At 40.8% G+C, this 25739-nt stretch overlaps 1 protein-coding gene across 2 annotated transcripts in view; it reads right to left on the bottom strand.

Annotated features, from left to right (window-relative positions):
* Positions 1 to 25739, bottom strand: part of LOC127643299 (ras-specific guanine nucleotide-releasing factor 2-like) — a 96213-nt gene that overhangs the window by 47266 nt on the left and 23208 nt on the right. For both annotated transcript variants that reach the window (XM_052125978.1, XM_052125979.1), the window contains exons 2-3: positions 17123 to 17229; positions 13275 to 13422 (exon numbers count right to left, since the gene is read on the bottom strand). In XM_052125978.1, the coding sequence (XP_051981938.1) occupies positions 13275 to 13422; positions 17123 to 17229 (255 nt within the window). The remainder of the gene's footprint in view (positions 1 to 13274; positions 13423 to 17122; positions 17230 to 25739) is intronic.

Here is a 25739-nt window from a genome sequence, read left to right as displayed (position 1 = left end):
ACTCTGGACACTTAAGTTATATGGATGTTTGTCCTTTTTCTTTCTACAGTTTGTGAAGTGTTTATTTGGAATAAATGATGTAGTCCAATCTGAGTGGCTTCTTTACTACTTACGATGCCTAATTTTGCATTGAGATGATGGTCTTATACTGGTTCTCTTGCCCTTCTCAAATCTCATTCCATGCATAATTAAATGGCATGTTTTTTGATGTTCTATTAAGTATACCATATCATTAAAACTAATACTTATGTTTTGTTTTCTTAATAAAATGAAATACAACATTTAACACTCCAGACAATTTACACAAAATTCACAGTATTTTTGAATATACTGGCTTTATGTTTACCATGAATATAAATCTTTTATATAATGCCAGGGAGTGAGTCAGTAGTTGTTGCTGTTGTTGTTGATGAATTTTATGATTTTATTTATTTTCCACCTTATAAAATATTCACAACGCACAACAAGATTGAAAAGAAATGGTTTGCTTTAAAATAACAAAGCATTTCAATGATCACTTACAGGGTTCATAATTTATTCATAGAACAGTATTACTAATATAACTGACACTCCATGAGTGCATATTAAGATATAATTTTTCTTACACACCAAACCTGTATCCATTAAAAAAATACTAATGCAAGGAAGTCCACACAATGAATGTCTTAGAAAATTGGCTCTGAATTTGTATTAAGTTAATTCATTCAGACAGACAGACAGACAGACAGACCTGATCGATCGATAGACAGACAGATAGACAGACAGATAGAATCAGCGTAATTAAGATTATACATGTTCCTCTTTGCAGGGCAATGATTTACACCCTGAATCATGTGATTCTGACCCTGCAATGTCAATAAAGGGGCATAATTCTCGTCACCATGGTGACTGGGCCAATGGGGAGGATAATTCCCTGGTAGCACAACAAGGGAACACATTAAGTGCAGAACATGGGAGATGCTCCCAGACACAATGGCAGTGAACATGTTGCTGGTAACCTTAAACACAAATAGAAATACTAGTCAAGATTGAGAGGGTTACTTTAGAAATGTATTCCACTACAGATTACAGAATACATGTTGTAAATGTAATTTGTAATGTATTCCGTTAGATTACTCAAGGTCAGTAATGTATTCTAAATACTTTGGATTACTTCTTCAGCACTGGTAGATTTTTAAATTGTTTTGACTATAAAAACTCTGCCAGTACATTAAGACAAAATACACATGTTAAAAATACATTCTCTGAAAAACCTAAATATCTTATGCGGTGTTGTTTCTAAAACAAGATCAATTAAATTGATCTTGTTTTAAGGATTTTTACAGGAAAATAATGCAAAAATTATTAACAAGAATATAATTTTTGCCCTAATATCAAAGGTCTTACAAAAAAAAAAAAAAATTATGTTCCAACGGGAATTTTCTTAATGAACAAATATGATCTTGCCTAGTAACATGTGCATGTAAAATGGATAGAAATAGCATTTTTGCTTAGCGTAAAGCTGACAATTTACACTAGGTTTATTTCTATTTCTTGTGCTCCAAATTTAGACTAGGTTTATTTCTATTTCTTGTGCTCCAAACTTACTTCAGACTTACATTCATACGAGCAGACAGAGAAGTAACACATCATGAGAAAGTGTTTCACCACTGTTCAAATGCACTTTGGATCTCATCATTTATATGTATAAATGTTTTTCATCTGAAAGGACTAAACATTAAATGAAACAAATTACAAAAAAATGCAAATTAATCTCTTCGGTAATCAAAATACTTTTTGAATGTTACTGTATTCTAATTACCAATGATTTCAATTGTAACAGTATTGGAATACAGTTACTAATATTTTGTATTTTAAATATGTAATCAAGCTACATGTATAGAAAAAAGCAATATAAGAAAAATGAATTTACAGTTAAACTCCATTTTAGGATTGTTTCACTCTGTGCAAGTCACAAATGCTTTTAGAAGTCCTACATTTGTAATTATAATTATTGGAATCTAGAGTGGTTTACGGATTTATAAAATTGGGCTACCATATGCAGTATTTATAAAGAGTTGGGAAGTAACGGAATACATATAACAGGATTACATATTTAAATACAAAAAATGAGTAAATGTATTCCACTACCATTACAATTTAAATTGTTGGTACTCAGAATATAGTTATATTCAAAAAGTATTTTGATTACTGAAGAGATAATTGTTTATTTTTTTTGTAATTTATTTCATTTAATATTTAGTTGTTTCAGATAGAAAACATTTATACATACAAATGATCCAAAGTGCATTTGAACAGCGGTTAAACACTTTCTTAAGTAACCTTGTGTAAATTGTCATTGAACATTTTGCTTTATGCTAAGCTAAAATGCTAGTTATAGCCATTTTACATGTACCTGTTACCAGGCACAATCATAAGAAAATCCATCTTAGATCACAATTTTTTCCTCTCTAGTAAGACCTTTGATATTATGGAACGAGTCATACTGAAGAAGTAATCCAAAGTATTTAGATTACGTTACTAACCTTGAGTAATTTAACGGAATACATTACAAATTACATTTTACAGCATGTATTCAGTAATCTGTAATGGAATACATTTGAAAAGTAACCCTCCCAACCCTGTATATACACACATACATATGGTTGAGAGGGACACTTTCATACTGTATATGGTAGGCCAATTTAAAAAAAAATATATATATATATATATCTATATCAGTCAGGTCCATAAATATTGGGACATCGACACAGTTCTAATCTTTTTGGCTCTATACACCACCACAATGGATTTGAAATGAAACAAACAAGATGTGCTTTAACTGCAGACTTTCAGCTTTAATTTGAGAGTATTTACATCCAAATAAGGTGAACGGTGTAGGAATTACAACAGTTTATATATGTGCCTCCCACTTTTTAAGGGACCAAAAGTAATGGGACAGATTAACAATCATAAATCAAACTTTCACTTTTTAATACTTGGTTGCAAATCCTTTGCAGTCAATTACAGCCTGAAGTCTGGAACGCATAGACATCACCAGATGCTGGGTTTCATCCCTGGTGATGCTCTGCCAGGCCTCTACTGCAAATGTCTTCAGTTCCTGCTTGTTCTTGGGGCATTTTCCCTTCAGTTTTGTCTTCAGCAAGTGAAATGCATGCTCAATCGGATTCAGGTCAGGTGATTGACTTGGCCATTGCATAACATTCCACTTCTTTCCCTTAAAAAACTCTTTGGTTGCTTTCGCAGTATGCTTCGGGTCATTGTCCATCTGTACTGTGAAGCGCCGTCCAATGAGTTCTGAAGCATTTGGCTGAATATGAGCAGATAATATTGCCTGAAACACTTCAGAATTCATCCTGATGCATTTGTCAGCAGTCACATCATCAATAAATACAAGAGAACCAGTTCCATTGGCAGCCATACATGCCCACGCCATGACACTACCACCACCATGCTTCACTGATGAGGTGGTATGCTTTGGATCATGAGCGGTTCCTTTCCTTCTCCATACACTTCTCTTCCCATCACTCTGGTACAAGTTGATCTTTGTCTCATCTGTCCAGTGGTGGACAGTAACGAAGTAAATGTAATTCGTTACTGTACTTAAGTAGCTTTTTTGTGTATCTGTACTTTACTGAAGTATTTAAATTTGGGGAGACTTTTACTTTAACTCCACTACATTTCAAAGTCAAATATCTTACTTTTTACTCTACTACATTTTCAAAATCAGTCGTTCCTTTTTATTTATGAGTGGATAAAAACGTAACTGGTCAAACAAGCCACCAATCACAGTACAGCGCGCGCTTTGTTTTGAACTTGCCTTGGCGGCATCTACTAAGCGCGAACCAGGGGTGCGTTTCCCAAAAGCATCGTTAGCCAACTATGGTCGAAAGTTCCGTCGTTATCATCATAGTTCAAAGAGTCGGTGTTTCCCGAAACCATCGTTCCAACGAACATTCGCAAACAGCATCGCAGAGTTGTGTGGTTGGAACGACAGCTCTCGACCTGTGGTTAGAAGCAGAGTTTCTTGTTATTATAACATGTGGGCTTAAATTATTATCTTGAGCCAAATAAGCAAGATGACATTCAGTACAATCAGTAGCTTTTATTTAGAAGACATACAAATGTCCTTTATGTCTTTTAGTTTGTCAATAGATTTAAAGCACCGTTTTTGAAGAGTGCGCATGTGTGAACGTGCTCTAGTGCGTAAGAACGAGCCTATGATTGAATCCGGAAATAAAGCAAATAACTGAGAAAAATATGAGATAGTCCTCAGATGACATGTCCGTAATTTATAGCAAAACATCTAGCATTAATTCGATCGCAAACAGATTCATTAAAAGTAGTTCTCTTACGAGAGGTTCTCTCGTATTGCGTAAGCTAGCTTACGCTACGGGAAAGATTCATCTTTTCTGAGATATTGAAGCCAAAAAATTATCCTTAATTTTTGTATCCATTGTCAACGCAGTGCGGCAGCTGCAGACCTTGAGCGGGCTAGCTAGCGAGCTCATAGGTTGCTCTGCGGCAACTGCTGCAGCCTATAGACGAGCTTGGGCGAACTCGCATCCAATGAGAGGCGTCCGCGCGCTCACTGCATCAAAGCCCGCCAAAATGGGCGTGACTTGAGTGCATATAAGCGTAGTTCGTAGGCTGGAACCCTGATTTTCATCTCTTCAGCGAAGCTCTTCGCACCGCTGACCTGGAAGCCGCGTCGCCGTTCGAGGGGCATCAAGCAAGCGTGGACAGCGCTACAAGAAGCCGGCCGTCTCAGCCACCTTCAGCCATCCTGCAAGCTACGCCATCCGACGACGTATCCTTTTATTCAGCAAGCTAGTTCTCACGAACTATTCACAAAAGAGTACGAGCGTCTTTTTCAAGATGCCTCGCTCCACTTGCGCCTCATGTCGCACCCTTCTCAGCACAGGAGACCGCCACATCATCTGCGCTCTCTGCCTGGGACTGGGGCACGCAGAGCTCGCCCTCACTGAGGGCGGATGCGATTTCTGCGAGGAGCTACCGATGTCGACCCTGCGGGCTCGACTCGAAGTGCTCAAAGCAGAAACCACCGCGCCGCCTTACCTTCAGCCGCGCAGGAAGAAGCGGCGCTCACAAAGGCTGCCGGAAACTGTGGTTGAAGCGAATGCCTCGCCGGAGCCTCTCCCTCGAGCATCGTTTTCACCCTCCCCGCCCCCCCGGGACGCGCAGTTGCCACCGAGCGGCCGCACTGCTGCCATCTCGGATGACGAGGCGGAGGATAAGGGCCGCTGTTCCATCATGGCTTCGGACAGCGAGGAGTGGTCAGGCTCCCAAGCCTCCTCCTCGGCCCAGGAAACCAGCAGGACCCGCGCCGGAGTCGAAGGGGAGTTAACACGCCTCCTCACACAGGCCGTCGACCGCCTCGGGCTCGAGTGGTCACCGCCCCCTGAGCAGGCACCCAACAGACTCGACGGCTGCTTTCTTCAAAGCTATCGCTGCTCTACACCCGCGGCCCGGGCCGCTCCCTTCCTGCCGGAATTACACACGGAGCTTGCAAAGTCGTGGAATGCTCCTTTTTCAGCCAGGTCCCGTTCCCACGTCTCCACCTCTCTCGCGTTGGTGGATGGCGCCACTGAGAGAGGCTACTCCTCCATCCCCCCGGTCGAGGACTCGGTAGCAGCACACCTTTGTCCGCCCTCCGCGAGATGGCTTTCCAAGCCTTTGCTCCCGTCTAAGGCCTGCAGAGCGACTTCCACCTATGCTGGCCGCGCCTATTCCGCCGCCGGCCAAGCCGCATCTGCTCTGCACTCAATGGCCATTTTACAGATCCTACAAGCAGACCTTCTTCGGGAGTGGGATGAGAAAGGCAGGCACCCAGAGGCTGTTACTGATCTATGAAGCGCGACAGACCTCGCCCTTCGCGCTACCAAAGCTGCAGCCCAAGCTCTAGGGAAGTGCATGGCCTCGCTGACTGTGACCGAGAGACACTTGTGGCTAACACTAGCCGACATGGGAGAAGCAGAGCGCTCCACGTTCCTCAACGCACCGCTCTCTCCGACCGGTCTCTTCGGCTCCGCGGTGAGTCGCATTGTTGACCGCTTCTCAGAAGTTCAGAAAGCCACCCAAGCCATGAACCTCTTCCTGCCGCGTCGCGCTAGCTCCTCTGCAGGCCGCTCACGTGATCAGCCTCCTGCACGAGCCTCTTCACAGCGCCCAGTTCAACAAACTCAGACTTCTCAGCGTCGACAGGGCGGCCGCCCTCGATCACGCTCAGACAGCCGCCGCAGACTGCCGCCCCCCGCGGGCCTCGATCTAAGGTAACGCTGAAACCCGAGCAGCCAAAGTCTTCCTAACTGTGTTGAACAAACGACGGCTCAGTCCCCGCCGCGGCCGGACCACCGTCAAAGTTTCGCCCCCTGTCAGTCCCCTTCTCTCAGGCTACTGCAGTGGTGAATTTAGCAGCCAACAAGCCGGTGACACTGCCCGCTTGCCTGCACTCAATATTTTTCTCGAAAAGCGAGGACGCGCTGGCCCAGGACTGGCCCAGACGCCCACTTTACGCCTTCCCTCCCGTCTCGCTATTGCCACAGGTAATGCAGAGGATCAGGGAAACGCGCCACTCGGTGCTCCTCATAGCCCCGCGTTGGGAGAATCAGACATGGTTCCCGGAGCTTATGCAGCTGTCACTGACAGCGCTGTGGCCCATCCCAGTGAGAGCAGATCTCCTCTCTCAAGCTCACGGCACAATCTGGCATCCCCACCCAGAGCGCTGGGCGCTGCATGCGTGGGTGATCAACGACTACCCGTCGCTCTGCCAGAAGGAGTAATAAACACCATCATACACGCTAGAGCCCCTTCCACGAGAAGACTCTATGCGTCAAAATGGTCTGTGTTCTCAAAATGGTGCACCGACAGAGACCTGGACCCGCGGACATGTGGGGTGTCGTCGCTGCTCGTATTTCTACAAGAGCTGCTGGATAAGGGCAGATCCCCATCCACGCTCAAAGTGTATGTGGCGGCCGTTGCGGCGTTCGCTGAACCCCTGCACGGCCAGTCATGGGGTAAAAACGAGCTGGTCATCCGCTTCCTCAGGGGAGCTAGAAGGATGAACCCCCCGTGCCCCCCATCGGTTCCTATCTGGGATCTTTCTATAGTTCTCGAAACTATGAAAGCCCCCAACTTTCGAACCACTTCAATCCGTGGATTTGAAATACCTTTCACTCAAAACCGTTTTTCTGACTGCCCTGTCATCAGTCAAATGTGTGGGAGACCTTCACGCGCTGTCGGTCAGCGCTGCGTGTCTTGAGTTTGGACCAAGTGACTCCAAGATCATTTTAAAGCCTAGACACGGCTATGTTCCCAAGGTGATCGGTACTCCTTTCAGAGCACAGGTCATTTCCCTATCGGCGCTGCCAGCACCCGATAGCGAACGCAACGGCAATCTCCTTTGCCCGGTCAGAGCACTGAGATTGTATACTGCGCGCTCCGCCGCTTTCAGACGCTCTGAGCAGCTTTTCGTTTCGTTCGGAGGGCGCACCAAAGGTCTCGCCACCTCGAAACAGACACTATCTAGATGGATAGTGGACGCTATTGCTGCTGCATACGCGTCAAAAGACCTGCCATGCCCGTTGGGCATTAGGGCTCACTCCACTAGAGGCATGGCATCCTCGTGGGCATGGTCCAGCGGGATTTCCATTCACGACATATGTGTGGCAGCGGGATGGACTTCCCCCTCCACCTTTGTCAGATTTTACAATATGGAAGTGCCCGCTCTGCAGGCAAAACTACTAGCGGTTTAATACGCTACAGCTCCCCTGGTGAGCTGCACTGATGGGACACATTCCACACAGACCGGCACCGCCGCTCTGTCGTTCCCTTCCCACTATGTGCTTATGTATTACACAATCAATGACCCGCATTCTTGCCGGCCAAATATTATTTCCCCACTCATGAAGGCTCCCCCGGGTCCCCCCTTAATTCCCTGGAACTCATACAGTGGATGCTTGGCGCGCACGGCGTTGACAATGGGTTCCCGTAGCGTAAGCTAGCTTACGCAATACGAGAGAACCTCTCGTAAGAGAACGTATCGGTTACCTAACGTAACCTCGGTTCTCTATAGATGAGGGAACGAGTATTGCGTAGCCGGCCGTGCTCACGCCACGAGCGACTTTTCGCTTCAGTCAATGAAAACCAGGGTTCCAGCCTACGAACTACGCTTATATGCACTCAAGTCACGCCCATTTTGGCGGGCTTTGATGCAGTGAGCGCGTGGACGCCTCTCATTGGATGCGAGTTCGCCCAAGCTCGTCTATAGGCTGCAGCAGTTGCCGCAGAGCAACCTATGAGCTCGCTAGCTAGCCCGCTCAAGGTCTGCAGCTGCCGCACTGCGTTGACAATGGATACAAAAATTAAGGATAATTTTTTGGCTTCAATATCTCAGAAAAGATTAATCTTTCCCGTAGCGTAAGCTAGCTTACGCAATACTCGTTCCCTCATCTAGAGAGAACCGAGGTTACGTTAGGTAACCGATACGTTTTTACTCCACCACATGTGTGACATCATTAACCAACGTGGTTGAACAACCAATTTGCGACAATACGGTTTCGGGAAACAGTCGTGACTAGCAAGTTGATTTCTTCAACAGTGCATCGTACTACGGTAGTGGAGCAGCAAGTTACGTCGTTGTACGGGAAACGCACCCCAGAGCCGTTAAATATGAGAGTTGCAAACATAGATGGTTGCGACAGTGATCTCGCCGCCGCGCGGTCACGTGATTCGTGTAGCTCTCAATAGTTCCAAACAAATTGCGTTGCCAATGATTTTAAGCGGGGCAGAGAGCAGCAGCTATTATTGCAGCAATTATCTGTAAATATTGACGCATAATGTACATTGCTTATTATGTTGACACTAAAATGACTCATATAATAGCATTGTTTTTCTGGGGAGTAGCAGAAACACTGCATTAATATGTTTTTGTGTTTAATTTTGGAGGGAAATTGGCTGCTCCCATAACATAGAAAATATATATACAGTGAGGAAAATAAGTATTTGAACACCCTGCTATTTTGCAAGTTCTCCCACTTAGAAATCATGGAGGGGTATGAAACTGTCATCGTAGGTGCATGTCCACTGTGAGAGACATAATCTAAAAAAAAAAATCCAGAAATCACAATGTATGATTTTTTAACTATTTATTTGTATGATACAGCTGCAAATAAGTATTTGAACACCTGAGAAAATCAATGTTAATATTTGGTACAGTAGCCTTTGTTTGCTATTACAGAGGTCAAACGTTTCCTGTAGTTTTTCACCAGGTTTGCACACACTGCAGGAGGGATTTTGGCCCACTCCTCCACACAGATCTTCTCTAGATCAGTCAGGTTTCGGGGCTGTCGCTGAGAAACACGGAGTTTGAGCTCCCTCCAAAGATTCTCTATTGGGTTTAGGTCTGGAGACTGGCTAGGCCACGCCAGAACCTTGATATGCTTCTTACAGAGCCACTCCTTGGTTATCCTGGCTGTGTGCTTCGGGTCATTGTCATGTTGGAAGACCCAGCCTTGACCCATCTTCAATGCTCTAACTGAGGGAAGGAGGTTGTTCCCCAAAATCTCGCAATACATGGCCCCGGTCATCCTCTCCTTAATACAGTGCAGTCACCCTGTCCCATGTGCAGAAAAACACCCCCAAAGCATGATGCTACCACCCCATGCTTCACAGTAGGGATGGTGTTCTTGGGATGGTACTCATCATTCTTCTTCCTCCAAACACAGTTAGTGGAATTATGACCAAAAAGTTCTATTTTGGTCTCATCGGACCACATGACTTTCTCCCATGACTCCTCTGGATCATCCAAATGGTCATTGGCAAACTTAAGACGGGCCTTGACATGTGCTGGTTTAAGCAGGGGAACCTTCCGTGCCATGCATGATTTCAAACCATGACGTCTTAGTGTATTACCAACAGTAACCTTGGAAACGGTGGTCCCAGCTCTTTTCAGGTCATAGACCAGCTCCTCCCGTGTAGTTCTGGGCTGATTTCTCACCTTTCTTAGGATCATTGAGACCCCACGAGGTGAGATCTTGCATGGAGCCCCAGTCCGAGGGAGATTGACAGTCATGTTTAGCTTCTTCCATTTTCTAATGATTGCTCCAACAGTGGACCTTTTTTCACCAAGCTGCTTGGCAATTTCCCGTAGCCCTTTCCAGCCTTGTGGAGGTGTGCAATTTTGTCTCTAGTGTCTTTGGACAGCTCTTTGGTCTTGGCCATGTTAGTAGTTGGATTCTTACTGATTGTATGGGGTGGACAGGTGTCTTTATGCAGCTAACGACCTCAAACAGGTGCATCTAATTTAGGATAATAAATGGAGTGGAGGTGGACATTTTAAAGGCAGACTAACAGGTCTTTGAGGGTCAGAATTCTAGCTGATAGACAGGTGTTCAAATACTTATTTGCAGCTGTATCATACAAATAAATAGTTTAAAAATTAAACATTGTGATTTCTGGATTTTTTTTTAGATTATGTCTCTCACAGTGGACATGCACCTACGATGACAATTTCAGACCCCTCCATGATTTGTAAGTGGGAGAACTTGCAAAATAGCAGGGTGTTCAAATACTTATTTTCCTCACTGTATATATATATATATATATATATATATATATATATATATATATATATATATATACACAAATTATAATAGGACATTATGGCCTATCATAGTACTTGGATACTTAAGTACATTTGAAGGCAAATACTTTTGTACTTTTACTCAAGTGAATGTTTAAAGGCAGCACTTCTACTTTTACTTGAGTAATATTTGACCTTGAGTATCTTTACTTTAACTCAAGTACATGGTATGTGTACTTCGTCCACCACTGCATCTGTCCATAGGATGTTGTTCCAGAACTGGGAAGACTTTTTTAGATATCATTTGGCAAACTCTAAACTGGCCTTCCTGTTTTTGAGGCTCACCAATGGATTACATCTTGTGGTGAACCCTCTGTATTCACTCTGGTGAAGTCTTCTCTTGATTGTTGACTTTGACACACATACACCTACCTCCTGGAGAGTGTTCTTGATCTGGCCAACTGTTGTGAAGGGTGTTTTCTTCACCAGGGAAAGAATTCTTCGGTCATCCACCACAGTTGTTTTCCGTGGTCTTCCGGGTCTTTTGGTGTTGCTGAGCTCACCGGTGCGTTCTTTCTTTTTAAGAATGTTCCAAACAGTTGATTTGGCCACACCTAATGTTTTTGCTATCTCTCTGATGGGTTTGTTTTGATTTTTCAGCCTAATGATGGCTTGCTTCACTGATAGTGACAGCTCTTTGGATCTCATATTGCGGGGTTGACAGCAACAGATTCCAAATGCAAATAGCACACTTGAAATGAACTCTGGACCTTTTATCTGCTCCTTGTAAATGGGATAATGAGGGAATAACACACACCTGGCCATGGAACAGATGAGCAGCCAATTGTCCCATATACAAACTGTTGTAATTCCTACACCGTTCACCTGATTTGGATGTAAATACCCTCAAATTAAAGCTGAAAATCTGCAGTTAAAGCACATCTTGTTCGTTTCATTTCAAATCCATTGTGGTGGTGTATAAAGCCAAAAAGATTAGAATTGTGCTGATGTCCCAATATTTATGGACCTGACTGTGTATGTATATATATATATACACACACACACACACACACACACACACACACACACACACACACACACACACACACACACAGAGAGAGAGAGAGAATATGGTGGCCCAATTTTATAAATCAGTAAACCACTCTAGGTTCAGTATTATATATATATATATATATATATATATACACACACACACACACACACACACACACACATACATACATACAGAGAGAGAGAATATGGTGGCCCAATTTTATAAATCAGTAAACCACTCTAGGATCAGTATTACATATATATATATATATATTTTTTTTATATATACACACACACACACACACACACACACACACACACACACACACACACACACACACACACACACACACACAGTGGATATAAAAAGTCTACACATCCAGGTTTTTGTGATGTAAAAAAAAATCAAACAAAGATAAATCATATCAGACTTTTTGCACCTTTAATGTAAAAATTACAACCTATGCAATGCCACTGAAAAACAAAGAGACACATTTCAAAAACTACACCCTTTTATAATTGGGTATGTGGCTGCGTTCAGAATCAACCAATCATCAAGCTCATGTGAAATAGTACACACCTGTCTTCACCTGAAGTGACTCTGATTAACTCTCAGGTGTTCTTGTAGGATTTTTCTGACATCTCCTTGGATGCATACAACTGCAAGAGCCATGGGCCACAAAGAGCTTACAAAGCATCAACGGGATCTGATTGTTGAAATGTATCGCTCAGGTGAGGACTACAAAAACATTTCCAAGGCATTAGCTATACCATGAAACACAGTGAACACAGTCATCAACAAGTGGAGAAAGTATGGCACAACAGTGACATTATCAAGAACAGGATGTCCCTCCAAAATTGATGATAAGACAAAGAGAAAACTGGTCAGGGAGGCTGTCAAGAGGCCTACAGCTACAATAAAGGAGCTGCATCTCTTTCTGGCAAGTACAGGTTGCTCCCTACATGTGACAACTATCTCCCGTATTCTTCATCTCTCTGGGCTATGGGACATGGTGGCAGCATCATGCTTTGGGGCTGCTTTTCTTCAGCTGGATCTGCTGCTTTAGTGAAGGGAATCAACAGCTCCTAATACCAGTCAACTTTGGCACAGAACCTTCTGGCGTCTGCTAGAAAGCTGAAAATGAAGAGGTCTTTCAGCATGACAATGATCCAAATCACACATCCAAATCAACTAAAGAATGGCTTCAGCAAAATGATTAATGTTTTGGAATGGCCCAGTCAGAGCCCAGGCTTGAATCCTATAGAAAATCTGTGGGGGGACCTGAAGAGAGCCGTACACAGGAGATGCCCTCGCAATTTGACTGATCTGTTATGTTTTTGTAAAGGAGAGGGAAAAGTTTCTCTCTCTCTCTCTCTCTGAAATGTCACTTTGGTTTTCAATGGCATTGCATAGGTTGTAATTTTTACATGAAAGGTGCAAACATTCTGATATGATTTATCTTTGTACATCTTTATCTTTATCGCAAAAACCTTCTGTTTTAACAGGGGTGTGTTCAATTTTTATATCCACCGTTTCTGTATGTATGTATTTAAATATATATATTGTACTGTTTATGAGAAAAAAAATCACATTAAATTGTACAGCTCAAGCATGTACCTCTACTTTAAGCCTTTCAATCTCTGTGTCTTGGTCTTCCAGTTGTGTGTGGAGCTGATTGGCAGCAACCTTCTCCGTCTCCACAATCTGCACCAGGTGGATGTACTTCTGCATGAGAACCTCACGTTCGATGATAATGTCAGAGTAGCTGGTATGAAAACAACAGAATTCGGTGCCGTTCAGATAGAACATATACTTGCATTAAAAAAGCTAGATGCAGTGCAACGAATATAACAGAAGGCAGGTGTCTCGAGACACGTTTTTAAAGTTTTTTTTAACTAGACACTGTGTCTAAAAAATGCAGCGTTACTGCGTGAGATGCTGAAAAAACATTGATGCGTGGTGCAATGGTCAAAGACATCCATCTAGTGCATTCGAAGTGCAAGCATCTATCTACTTAGAAAACTGAAATATAGCGCTGTCAGAAACAAACACTATGTATGAAAGGCCCTTTATAATGACATCTCAGAATGTGTTTGCCAAAAGTGGTCTATTTACAGTCTATGGAAGGTAGAAAAGTACAACTGAAATTTACTTGTGCCTGGGTTTACCTGCCCTGTTAAAATGTCATCCTTCTGTTATATCTTTCGTTATGTAATGTCTTTATTTTAATCAATTTAATTCATGTCTACTTTAAATAATCTCTACTAACTGTAATTTCAGCTCAATTGACTTTATCAGTGATTAAATTCAAAGCGGTTGAAAAATTGCAATTTGTCACTAGATGCTTGACCCCTTTGATTTTACAGTGCTGTAAGCAATTTTGTTTTATGGACTGGCACAGAAAATGTCTCTATTACCTGACAGATAACACTGTCAAGTGTTCTGAAATATCACACTTGTTCCATCTCGGTTTCAAAGGTATAACAGTATCTTTGTATGGTGGGGGTTTTGGAAAGAGGGAGCATGTCTAATTCAGAGGCTAAGTCTTGTGGACGTTCCAGGATGGCTAACATCGGTAACAGTACTTCTATGGCAACAATTTCACTTAAGTTTTCAATTTTATTGGGTTGAAATTTTCGTCTTGACTCCAAGAAAGACTGAATGTACTTAACTCACATCAATACCATGATCATACTGAACATTGTGGCACACGTTGTCGCTTTGTGTTGTCCATGCTCTATTTCCAATTTCATGTAAAAGAACAATGTCGGCCTGACTGACTGCAGCCCAATGTGGCCTGTCCAGATGTTCACAGGCACATCTGCTCATGGGTAACACAATAATCCCATAGATTCAGCCCTTCTCCCGAGTGACGCAATACAAATCTACGCTGAAGACTGAGTATAAATCTGCATAAGGAGTATAAATCTCTGGAGTGCCATAAATCTCAAATGCTTTGTGTGTCTACAGAATATAATGTGCAAGTGTGTGTGTCTGTAAGTTGATAACATCAACAACAGCATTTTCATAGCATCATAAAACCATCTTTCACTTTATGTATTTCTCTAAACAAAACATCAAAACCAAAATTTTATTCTTTTTGTGAAAGTTAAGCTGATCAGACTTAAAAAGCATTTGCTTTTTTGTTAACAGTGATAGCATCAGATGTTTATACCATGATTATTTGATGTATACTATAGTACTGAATGATTGCCATATTCATTAAGTGTACCACGGTATACCAAGATACTTCAAAGAATACCTTAGCACCATCGTAAGTGTATATTCAAAATAGTCCTTCAGCAGGGAAGCAGCAAAAGTGAGAAATTAACACTAGCCATTATTAACAACAATGCACCATTACTGAAGTAACACATTGAATTACATTTTAAGGAACAAATGAAAGAAAATATGGCACTTTAAGCTCAGTTAAACTATGTAAAGCTAAGTTAAAATAAGCTAATCTAAGATACTGTGTGGTAAGATAAGTTAAATTATGTAAACTGAACTTAAAGTTCTTTGTAAGAGGACTCAGATGTGAAAAACAATGAATGAAACTAAAGCCAAGGGCACACTACACGACTTGCTGTCGGCACTCTGCGACTCAGTCTTGATTTTCACCGTGCTGGTACGCACACTGCAGGACTGATCGGAAACTGGGTGTATCAACTACATCACTATTCGTCCACAACGGAGACCCTGTGTACACTTGGCAGGGCCACCGATAAGACGGGACCTTTTGTCCCAGGTCCGGGCTTGAGGAAGGGGCCACAGAAAGGCTGTTCCATATTGTAGAGTGCATTTAAATGCATTCAGCGGGAGATGCAGATTTAAACACGGAGACAGTGAGCAACAGCAAAATCCGGTGGAGTAATACATGTTGATGGACAAATTGTCCATTTGATTGATCAATCACAAGTGTACAAGCGAGAAACAGCACTGTTATATCTGGTAGTCTCTTTCGAACACTTGTGGTCTGATTTCGATGGGAGAATCTTTCATTTCTGATTGATTGAGGACATATATCAATCATTACGTCTGTGTATTACTGAATAATAATAAAGCATAAAAAATATTTTTAAAAAGTCAAAGAAGAGAAAGAAAGCACTAAAAACCGGTGCACAGTTTTTTTAATTATAAAAAAAAGATATGACGTTTAGAGCAGAATTACTCACTTTTTTTAAATATTTCATTTTAAATCAGCATCTAAAAAGGCAAAGTTTAAACTTGTTTTATCAGGTGGCGCTCCGCTGCCGTCACATTACGACAAGCCCACTGTCTAAGTGTGTTTGAAATGGTCAAATCTCGGAACAGTTTGGACATTACATCTGTTTTTAATATCATCCTTTTCAAAAGATCGACCAAAACGCATCTTAAAATTAATGTAATTCATTCACAAACTCATGCAATTTATTCTTGATAACATGCCAACAAACATGAAAAAATGGCTCTCACACGTTTTAGAATTTATTTGCACCATTTGCAGAGAGGGTAAAGAAAAACTGTTGAAAATAATAAAGACACCAGGTAGGGGGATTTGGGGGATGTTTCATTTTATTTTCCATTTATTTTTTTGTCTCCTGTTACCCAGTACCTTGCTCTGCTCTTTCGAAACAGAAAAGAACAGCTTACACCCATTTTTCTTTGCGCTCATTTGGAAAAAAAAAACCTGCTGAAAATACTAAAGATGCCGATAGATATCTAGCTGGTTAGAAATCTGTTGTAGTGTCTGCGACTAGTCTTGGCATGTTTGCACACTAAAGGACCATTAGTCGTGATATCTGAGACTTCTCATAGCAGGCCAGTTGCTGACTCAAACCAAAGAAGATGATCTTGAGTGGTGTAGTGTTCACTAGGCTTAAGATGTGAAAATGCAAAGTGCATTTTTTTTTCCAATTTCACATATGTAGTGAGTTATTTTATATATTTGAAATGAAAAACTATAAATTGCTGATAGGAAATCTAAATATATGGTAAAATTTGGCTTTCACCGGCCTCTGTGACTGGTTGTGAATACAAAAATTTTATTCCCCACCTTGGAAACAACAGTGTTTCCACGGTCTAAAATCTCAGCTTAACATTCAGTATTGCTTTTTGGCAGATTTGTTATACAACAAATAAAGTGGTTCATGCTTCCTTTAGAGTTTATGCTGATCCTTTGGAGATGTATAAAACATGACTGCTAAGTTTTATCTTCGGCTGGATGTTTGAGCACCAGGGAGAGAGAAGAAACAGTGCTGTCAAACTCAATGCAGCTTATTTGTTGCTGTTCTGCTTAGTAGTGACAGGGATAAATGCACAATGCACTTGACTTAACCCGCTTAGATATGTCTCTCTCCGATTATGATGATTTTATTCATTCAGCCTGAGAGTAAAGCTTCTTTAGTGCTGCTAAATGTTCTTCTTGACTGAGCAGGACACAATAAAACAAATACACACACTGTCACACACACACACAGGAGTACCTGGCCTGCTGGATAGCCTCCACCCATTTATCACATTCCGCCTCCTCCTCTGTCCGCAGTTCCAGAGGCTTCTGTCCATCATGGCCGAAGACGATGAGGAAATAGTGCTGCAGAAGCAGACACAACATGAAAAGTTACCAGACCTGTGCATGTGTGTTAAATGCAAAAAAAATAATTAAAAAAATAAATATATATATATATATGTGTGTGTGTGTGTGTGTGTGTGTGTGTTTGTTTCCATCAATTAAACTGCTGAATTTAAACGTTTAAACCTGCCGCTGCTGGTTTGCTGGTCTTGTCTGATCTGGTTTGCTGTTTTAGATGGGTTATGGGCACTTGGTTTGACTAGAAGTAACCAGCTGAAGACCAGCTTGACCATCTGAAGACCAGTGTGGCCAGTCAAGGAGATCAGCTAGACCCGCTTTTTAAATTATTATTCAGTAGGGTCATTTATGGCATTTCATGTTGATTTCATGCATTTTCAAAGTGGCATCCTTTATAAAAAAAAAAAAGAAAATTATAATATATATATATATATATATATAGATATATATATATATATATATATATATATACATATACATACACATACATATACATACACACACACACACACACACACACACACACACACACACACACAGTTATAAGTACTTTTCATGGCAGTTTGTAACTTTGGCATCACTTTGATTTTAATGAAAATTTGAAGGCAGTAATTAAACCTAGGTTTGCAATTTTGGTGGGTTAAATTTTTTGCAGTGTACTGAACTTCATTATGTAATCTTAAATATTAAAAATAAAACCGTGTAGTGCTGGATATGTTGAGAAAACAGCCTGAAGCACATTATCACAACCACCACCTGAGGTCTGCATTGATACAAACATATCTGTATCAGAGCACCTGTGCCGTGTGACCTTACAAGCTCATAGAAACATCAAACTTACTGGCAGCACACAGATGCTGTTAAGCTCTGTGAAATAAAACAGGGAAGGGGTTATGAGAGGCTGAGTGCTACGCATGAGATGCTGAGCACTATGCAGTTTGAGGCCATCTGCAAGGCAAATAAACACAGGTAGCCCCTTTACAGAAGGTGTGAGTGGAGTTGAATCAGCTATTGTCATAATGACCTGAGGGAACAGAGACGGCGGGAATTGGTTAGCATGTGTGCTTACATAGCATTTGCCACATTAATATGAGGCTGCACAAAGGGCAGAACATCTTATACAACAATTCACTTTTAATTTCAGTCATTGTGTTTAAAAAAAATTTGCGTTCTATTCAACTTATTCAAATTTGTCTCACATAGTTATACTTTTAAACTAATTGGTTAAAAGTCTGGTCCAAACTGTAGCTTATTCTGACCAAGAACCATCAGTCAGTGAACCAACTGTGCCATCTGAGGCAAAGTCTACATTCAACTCAGAAAGACAGAATTTCCATTTTCCTACTTGTACAAATGCCTTGACATTGCCGAGATGCGGGTGTATGACATGACACAAATATTGGGGCACTCATGGAGATGTTCACAGCTAATGATAAAAATGCACTTTTGAGCAAAATGTTTCAGTTAGTCAAAAGTCCTACATTACATGATAACATTGGGGGTCCAGACTCACATTGTGTCCTAGGTGAGATCAGACGTGAGTGGGCCCCACTCCAACTCCATAAATAAATAAATAACTATGCAGCGACTAACAAAAAAATAGCTAACAACATGGAGATATTAAAAGGAAGACATAGTTTTTAAGAATATAACTATGATAGACCAATTATTAAATTACTTCTACACATATGAAGTACATGCAATACATGAAAAAAATGTTTTGTTGGTAATGTTTCCTTTGTGTGCTATCAATATTATCGTAAATAAAAGTTTCCTTTTTGGAAGTTGCACATGAACGACCCATCAAGTCGTAATTATGACAGGGAAAGATCATTTTGGTACCGGAGTTTACTATTTTTCTATGTAACAAGTGGCTTTCAAGTGCAGCTCCTATCTACTTGAATATTGAAAGACCCATTGCATTTTATTGCCAGAGACACTGATTATATTAACAATACACATACTGGGAAATTAAAAAGTGTATTTGTGGAGCGGAGGGGGCAGGGCCGGGCTGGAATGTTGCACGCCCAGTCCCCAATCGGCATGATGGGGCGCGCAAGGGATAAAGGCGGCCGGTGACGACGGTTCGAGAGAGAGAGTATTACTGGCATGTCCGTCGTGTGTGTTTATGTTTGTGTGTTTTGGTTTAAGTTTTCATTAAATTATTATTTATATTGACAAGCCGGTTCTCGCCTCCTCCTTGCCCATCGTAACCCCCTTACAGTATTGTTATGTTGCTGCTATTGTTATCTGGAAATGTGCAACCAAACCTGAACCTAAACCTATGCAAAATATACTTATGCCGGCAGACTTTAAAAGTAGATCTGGTTTTGGCCTTGTGCATTTTAATGTTAGAAGAAGTCATCTTTCCAAAATGGACATGATAAAGCTTTGGGTTTTTACAACGGATATGGATTTTATGGTTTAATCAGAAACTTAAAAATCACACTGATAATGTGATTGCAATTGATGGTTACAATGTTTATAGATCCGATAGAGTTGGTAAAAGTGGTGGTGGAAATAATGTTAAATAAAAATTTTGTAGCTCCATATCACAGTCTATAACTAAAGCCAGACAGTTTGAGGTGCTTGCTGTTAAGGTGAATATATCTAAAGATATTCACTTTACTGTCGTTGGCTATTATAGACCACTGTCAGCAACAAAAGAAGCCCTCTCTTCTCTTTCTGATGCCTTGCACTCTAATTAACTTTGAATTCGTTCTCATGGGTGATCTAAATTGGGATTGTCTTTCCTCTACTTCTGATTGCATTAAGCAACTGTTTGATTCTTTAAATCTCATGCAGTTTATTAATGCTCCTACTAGGCTCAACCCAAAAGATCTAAATAAATCCACTCTAATGGATCTCATTATTACAAATGTGCCTCACAAATGTAGTATTCTGTAATGACGTCAGTGATCATGATAGCTTTTACTATTAAAACCATAGCATACAAACTAGCGGTTAACACCCCATGGCCTGTTACAGTTAAACTCAGCTTGTGCTTGAACAAACTTTTAGCGATTTAACCCTTTAACTTCTCAAACTTTAAACACATTTTTGTCTCACTCTCTTATGCATTTTATTCAATTTTTCTCCCTCTCAATTGTCTCATAAAACAAATTACTATCTCCCAATGAGCCATTGAGTTGAAGTTAATTTAAGCTGACTTTGGACAGCCAATAAGCCTGAAACAGTGTAAGTTTACAGAACTTATGGCTGCCTCTCAAAAAAAAAAAAAAGAATAGTTTAACTACTGTCACTCTTCTGTAATTAAGTTAGTTGCTTGGCTCTTTGGGGAACCCCAGAGAATGCCTTTGGCCAAGGCAACTGCCTGTGCCATGATCTGCCAATGCATGATAATAAAACCTAAAGTATGGTGTAAAACACAGTAAATTATCTTTTCTGTTGATAACTGAACACTGGGGGAAAAATGTTAGCACTGCATTTCTGTTTTTATATCTTCTGAGCCTCAGACCACATACCACTATATAGCTGGAGATATCAAGTAAGAACATCCCACATCTGACACTGAATGGAATGCAGCATGTCGACTTTTGCCACAAACTTGAACTTCGATTTCTTAACCTTGATGAGAAACCTCAGTTGGTTTTATATCTTAAACTGGTCTTTGTGTTATGCCTGGAATTGTGCAATCTTTGAAGTAAACTTTGATTTATAATTTTTTTTACTTTGGATAGGTTAAAGGGAAACTAAAGACAACATCTTCATGGGACTTCTTCCTATGGACAGGGTCAGGCCTATATTCTTTTCATGGGTAATAATATCAAAGTAAAAAACTACTAGCTACTTCTCTTAGTAGGTGAATGAACTATTACTGCAACCCTTAAGGGCTGGTAAAAACTTAAATACTATTACATTACATAAAGACTGGTGCTGCTTCGGCTTAATTAGTTAAATTTCAGCTGCATTAAGCTTGCAGGCAGTCAAACTTTTCTTTGTGCAACACTATACAAAGCTTGATGTAAAAACAAGGAGATCATCTCATTATATAAGGTTTATGCTTTTTTCATTACAAAGAAGCACTGTAGTGGTACCATGGTACAGTAATGGTGTCAAAAGAACTTCCATGTACTTCCATGGTACATTTACTGGCATGGTGAATTAGCAAAACGCCATTGTTTTTCCCAAAAAAAGAATTTTTATTTTTAACTATATAGTCCTATGGTACATTTGATTGATTTATTTTGTGTGTGTGTGTGTGTGTGTGTGTGTGTGTGTGTGAGCAGTACATTAGCTCTGGTCCTGAGTAACAGTAGGAAATATTTAATTGGATTTTAAGTTCAATAGCATTTTCACAACATAACAGCACGGATTGTCTACATGAAATAAAGATGCCAATTTCCAGGAGTATTTTCATCCTTTGGTTCCTGAATTAGCACTCTGTGGGGAATAAGTCCAAAACATGTATTTAAGCATCATTAGATCTATTTATTTTGTGAGATATTATTATGCATACAGCATGAATGCAATCTGCTAATTCAAAGGTTGAAATATCAGAAAACAGAACATATTGCATCTGTTTGTGCATCTTATGTTAACTTTTATTTCACTTTATCTACTGCCGACACTTACAAAATGAGCAACTTCAGCTGGTCATGCAACAATGAACACAGCGAACTCCATTTATTGCTCTTTGAGTTATGCCTGGATTCAGAGGAGACAAAATACAGCACAAATATATTTCATGTAATTTCAACACAGCCATGTATACACCTGAGACAAAGAACTGCTTGGTGTGTCAGTTTGTTTATGAGAGTGTGTTTGTGTATATGCACATGTACTAACCACAGCTTATATATGCACACATATACAGTCAGTCACTGCAACTGCAGTTGAAGTCAAGTTCAAGGGATTAAGCATTCTGTGTTTTCTAGCACAGACAGGCAAGAGAGGCCTTATGTAACCCACCCTGGATCTATTTACAGTCTCTCAGGCTGGCTGGCTGCCTCTCTGGACCTCCTCTTTGGGCTTTAATGTAGCATGTAAACAGAGGATACAATCAGCATCAAGAATTCTCCCCTTTTCTCCCCAAATTGGAATGCCCAATGTAGGGTTAAACCAACATGACTCTACATATTGATGACCACCCCATCGCCTAAAATACAGAGTCTGGGGCAAAATGAAATTTGAGTGCTCAATACGTCACACATAAAACTCTGAACCCTCAACCAAAATTCTTGGAGCTTAACACACCACCAAAAAACATGGGTTATGTCTCCATCTTCTGATCAGCATCACCAGCAGGTGGGTATACAATCTAGAGTGGGTCCTATAGAATCTATGTCAAATCTTGAATTGCATAAGGCGAACCCTTGCATCTCTAGATGCAGACTTGATTTTTTTTAGAATCCTAGCACACACTCCATCCTCCAATACCAAGTTTAAATCTTTCACCCATAATCTCTTGAGAGAAGTTGAAGCTCCATCCCCCAGACTCAGTGCAGGGGTTAATACACTGATGCCACATTACCTTTTCTAAAAGCAGTAATCACCACTCCCAGAGTCTCTGCCACTTTAGGGAGGTGTATGCTACTCCAAAAAATAGTACAGAGCAGCTTGCACAGCTGCAAATACCTAAAGAATTGAGACCTGGGGATCCCAAAATCTTGAATCATATTTTCAAAGGATCTAAACCCTCCACTCTCATATAGTTCACAGAGCATATTAACCTCCCTCACAATCCACTCTGACTAGCAGAAAGTGGACTTTTTAATTCATAACTTTGGGTTCAGCCATTTGCTTGAAGCAACTTTTAAATAAATGTCCGAATTAAGCATTCTGGACACTTTTGTCCATACCGCATGCAAATATAACGGGATAACGTAACTTCTCCGGTTAGTTTGATAGAAATGCTTTGCAATGGCAAAATATGGGCAAGAACTTCCTGTTCAATACAAAACCAGGGAGGGGCTCTCTTACGTGGAAGCGACCAGTGAGACAAATGTCTGAGACTGAATAAAACAAAATCTTTGGTAGGCCTAGCCCACCCTTGTCAATCGGCCTATTAAACTTACTGAAATTTAATCTGGGGCATTTACCATTCCAAATGAAGGACTTCGCTATGCTATCAAATTGCTTGAAATAAGAGAGCGGGACATCTATAGGGAGAGATTGTAACAGGTAGTTTTGGAATACAATTAATTTTAATAATATTAACCTACCCAATCATAGATAAATGTAATGTAGCGCACCTGCCACATTGTGTTGTAATTCAGGATTTTGCAAAAGGGATACATTAAAATGCCAAGTATGTGATTTCCTTTTCTCCATATGTGGCAACACCTCTAAACACACCAGGGCATGATCTGAGACTAAGATGTTTCCAACTGAGCAATAAACAACAGATGAAATGAGGGGCTTAAATACAAAAAAAAAAACTATTCTAGAGTAAATCTTATGGACTGATGAAAAACATGTATAGTCCCTACCAGATGTGTTCAAAAGTCTCTAAATATCTGTAAGACCAAGATTTTAACACATCCTATGAAGCATCGATGTTTTTATCAAGGGGCCTTGCACACTTTTGCTTCGCTAAGATCAAGGACTGAGTCTTCAATAAATTATAGGTGTGTAAATATTAGCCAAAATCAAACTTTGCCCCTGAATTTCAGCTAAAACAATAATGACTCTTCCTAATTTATCTTTAATCTGTTTGAGACATTTGAATTGTAGATGTTTACTTATCAGTGTAATGACTCCCCTGCTCTTACTTGAGCCAGCACTAAAGAAAATATGTCCTCCCCATATCTTCCCTAATTTTTCAGCTTCCTGTGGGGAAAGATGCATTTCTTGAAGAAACATTATATCACTATATTCTTATGCTTAAGAAGAGAAATAACCTTCCTTTTTATGGGGTGCCCCAACCCATTCACATTCCACGTGAAGAGAGACAATCCACTCACTAACATTTGACATTTCGACGTATAAGAAAAAATAGATTGTGTGTCAAAAACAAAATTGTAAAGACCACATTGCACATTAGTGCAACAATCAAACCCCGAACTTCCCCCAGAACCAAACAGACAGAATTTTTTTTTTGCATTAATCCCATGCACGACAGCACCAATTGCCATCCATACCTCTACACTCAAACAGTCAATATATGCCTACGAAAACCCCCACGACAACTTTGCTGTTGGATTGCTCCATAGGAAAAGTCCAGTGTTTCGATACAAATTTTGTGAGACAGAATTACACAATAAAGGATAATCTATAAAACAAACTCCAACCAATAAACACAAAGAGCATGTAGATTCATCCACAAAACTGTCCAGAAGGTGTTTTACTCCACAAAACAAACTCCAGCCTCTAGGCGGAACCAGCACAAAAAAAAGGGTGCTCAGACTCCTCAAACAGTCAAACGAATGTTCAGTGAGCGGCCCATTCGGCTGCAACATGAGTGCAACAAATGACCTAATCACTCCAATATCTTGCGAGAATACTCCACAAAACTAAATCCAGCCAATAGGAGGCATAGCACAAAGAGCGTGCAGATTCATCCATAAAACAATCTCCAGCCGCTAGGAGGAACCAGCACAAAAAGCAAACAAAAAAAGGCACTCAGTTTCCTCGAACAGTCAAGTGGATGTTCAGTGAATCGATCCATTTGGCTGCAATGTGAATACCACAAGATAACTTACTCCATTGACTTCATGAAGGACATCGCTTGCTGTGGGCATGTAAATGTTTTACGGCCATCCTTAGCATCTCTTCTCAATTTGGTCAGGAATATCAGTGCAAAAGCGACCTTCCGTTGACGTAAAAGTTTCTTGCATTCCTTGAATCAATCATATTTCTCTCGTCGCATTCGCAAAGTCTGGGAACAAGAAAATGTTGTGGTTTTTCCAAGATAGCCTTCCTTTACTCCTCACCTTGCATAACACAAGATCTTTATCGGATGATCTCAGAAAATTGGCCAGAATTGATGCCTCACTCCACAACTCACCGAGAAATAACCCTGGAATCTCGCTCGATTTCCGGCTTATGGCCTGATATGTCAAGTAGATTCAGAAAGAGCTCGTCCAGGAATTTCACCATATCCTAACCCTCTTTGGCCTCAGGAATTCCAACAATACGGATGTTATTCCGCCTGCTACGGTTCTTCATGTCCTCCAAATTCTCCCAGACACGCTCCAAATCCACCTTGGTTGCTAGCGGATTAGCAGATAATTCCCACTCTGATGAGTCCAGAAAATCGATCCGTTTCTCAACATCCCCCACTCCTGAAACCACCTCAGAGAATTTGGTCTCCAAGGCAGTGATCGATCAACGTATCACAGCAAGATCCTCTAAGTCAGCAACGACCTTCATCAGCAACTCGCCACAATTCCCTCACTTCACCGACCAAATCGACTCCCTGGCTCGGGGCCTGTTCGAGGGTGTCAGCATGAGCACGTAAGTGTCTTTTAATGTCTTCAGAGCTCGAGGATTTTGAATTCTTTGACATATTGTCCTCCTAGAACAGTTATGGAACAGATTGTATCAAATCT

This window comes from Xyrauchen texanus, chromosome 4, assembly GCF_025860055.1.
Source record: "Xyrauchen texanus isolate HMW12.3.18 chromosome 4, RBS_HiC_50CHRs, whole genome shotgun sequence".
In the NCBI taxonomy this organism is placed as follows: domain Eukaryota; kingdom Metazoa; phylum Chordata; class Actinopteri; order Cypriniformes; family Catostomidae; genus Xyrauchen; species Xyrauchen texanus.
Note: the sequence above shows the minus strand (reverse complement) of the source record. Positions and strands in the feature narration are given on the sequence as shown.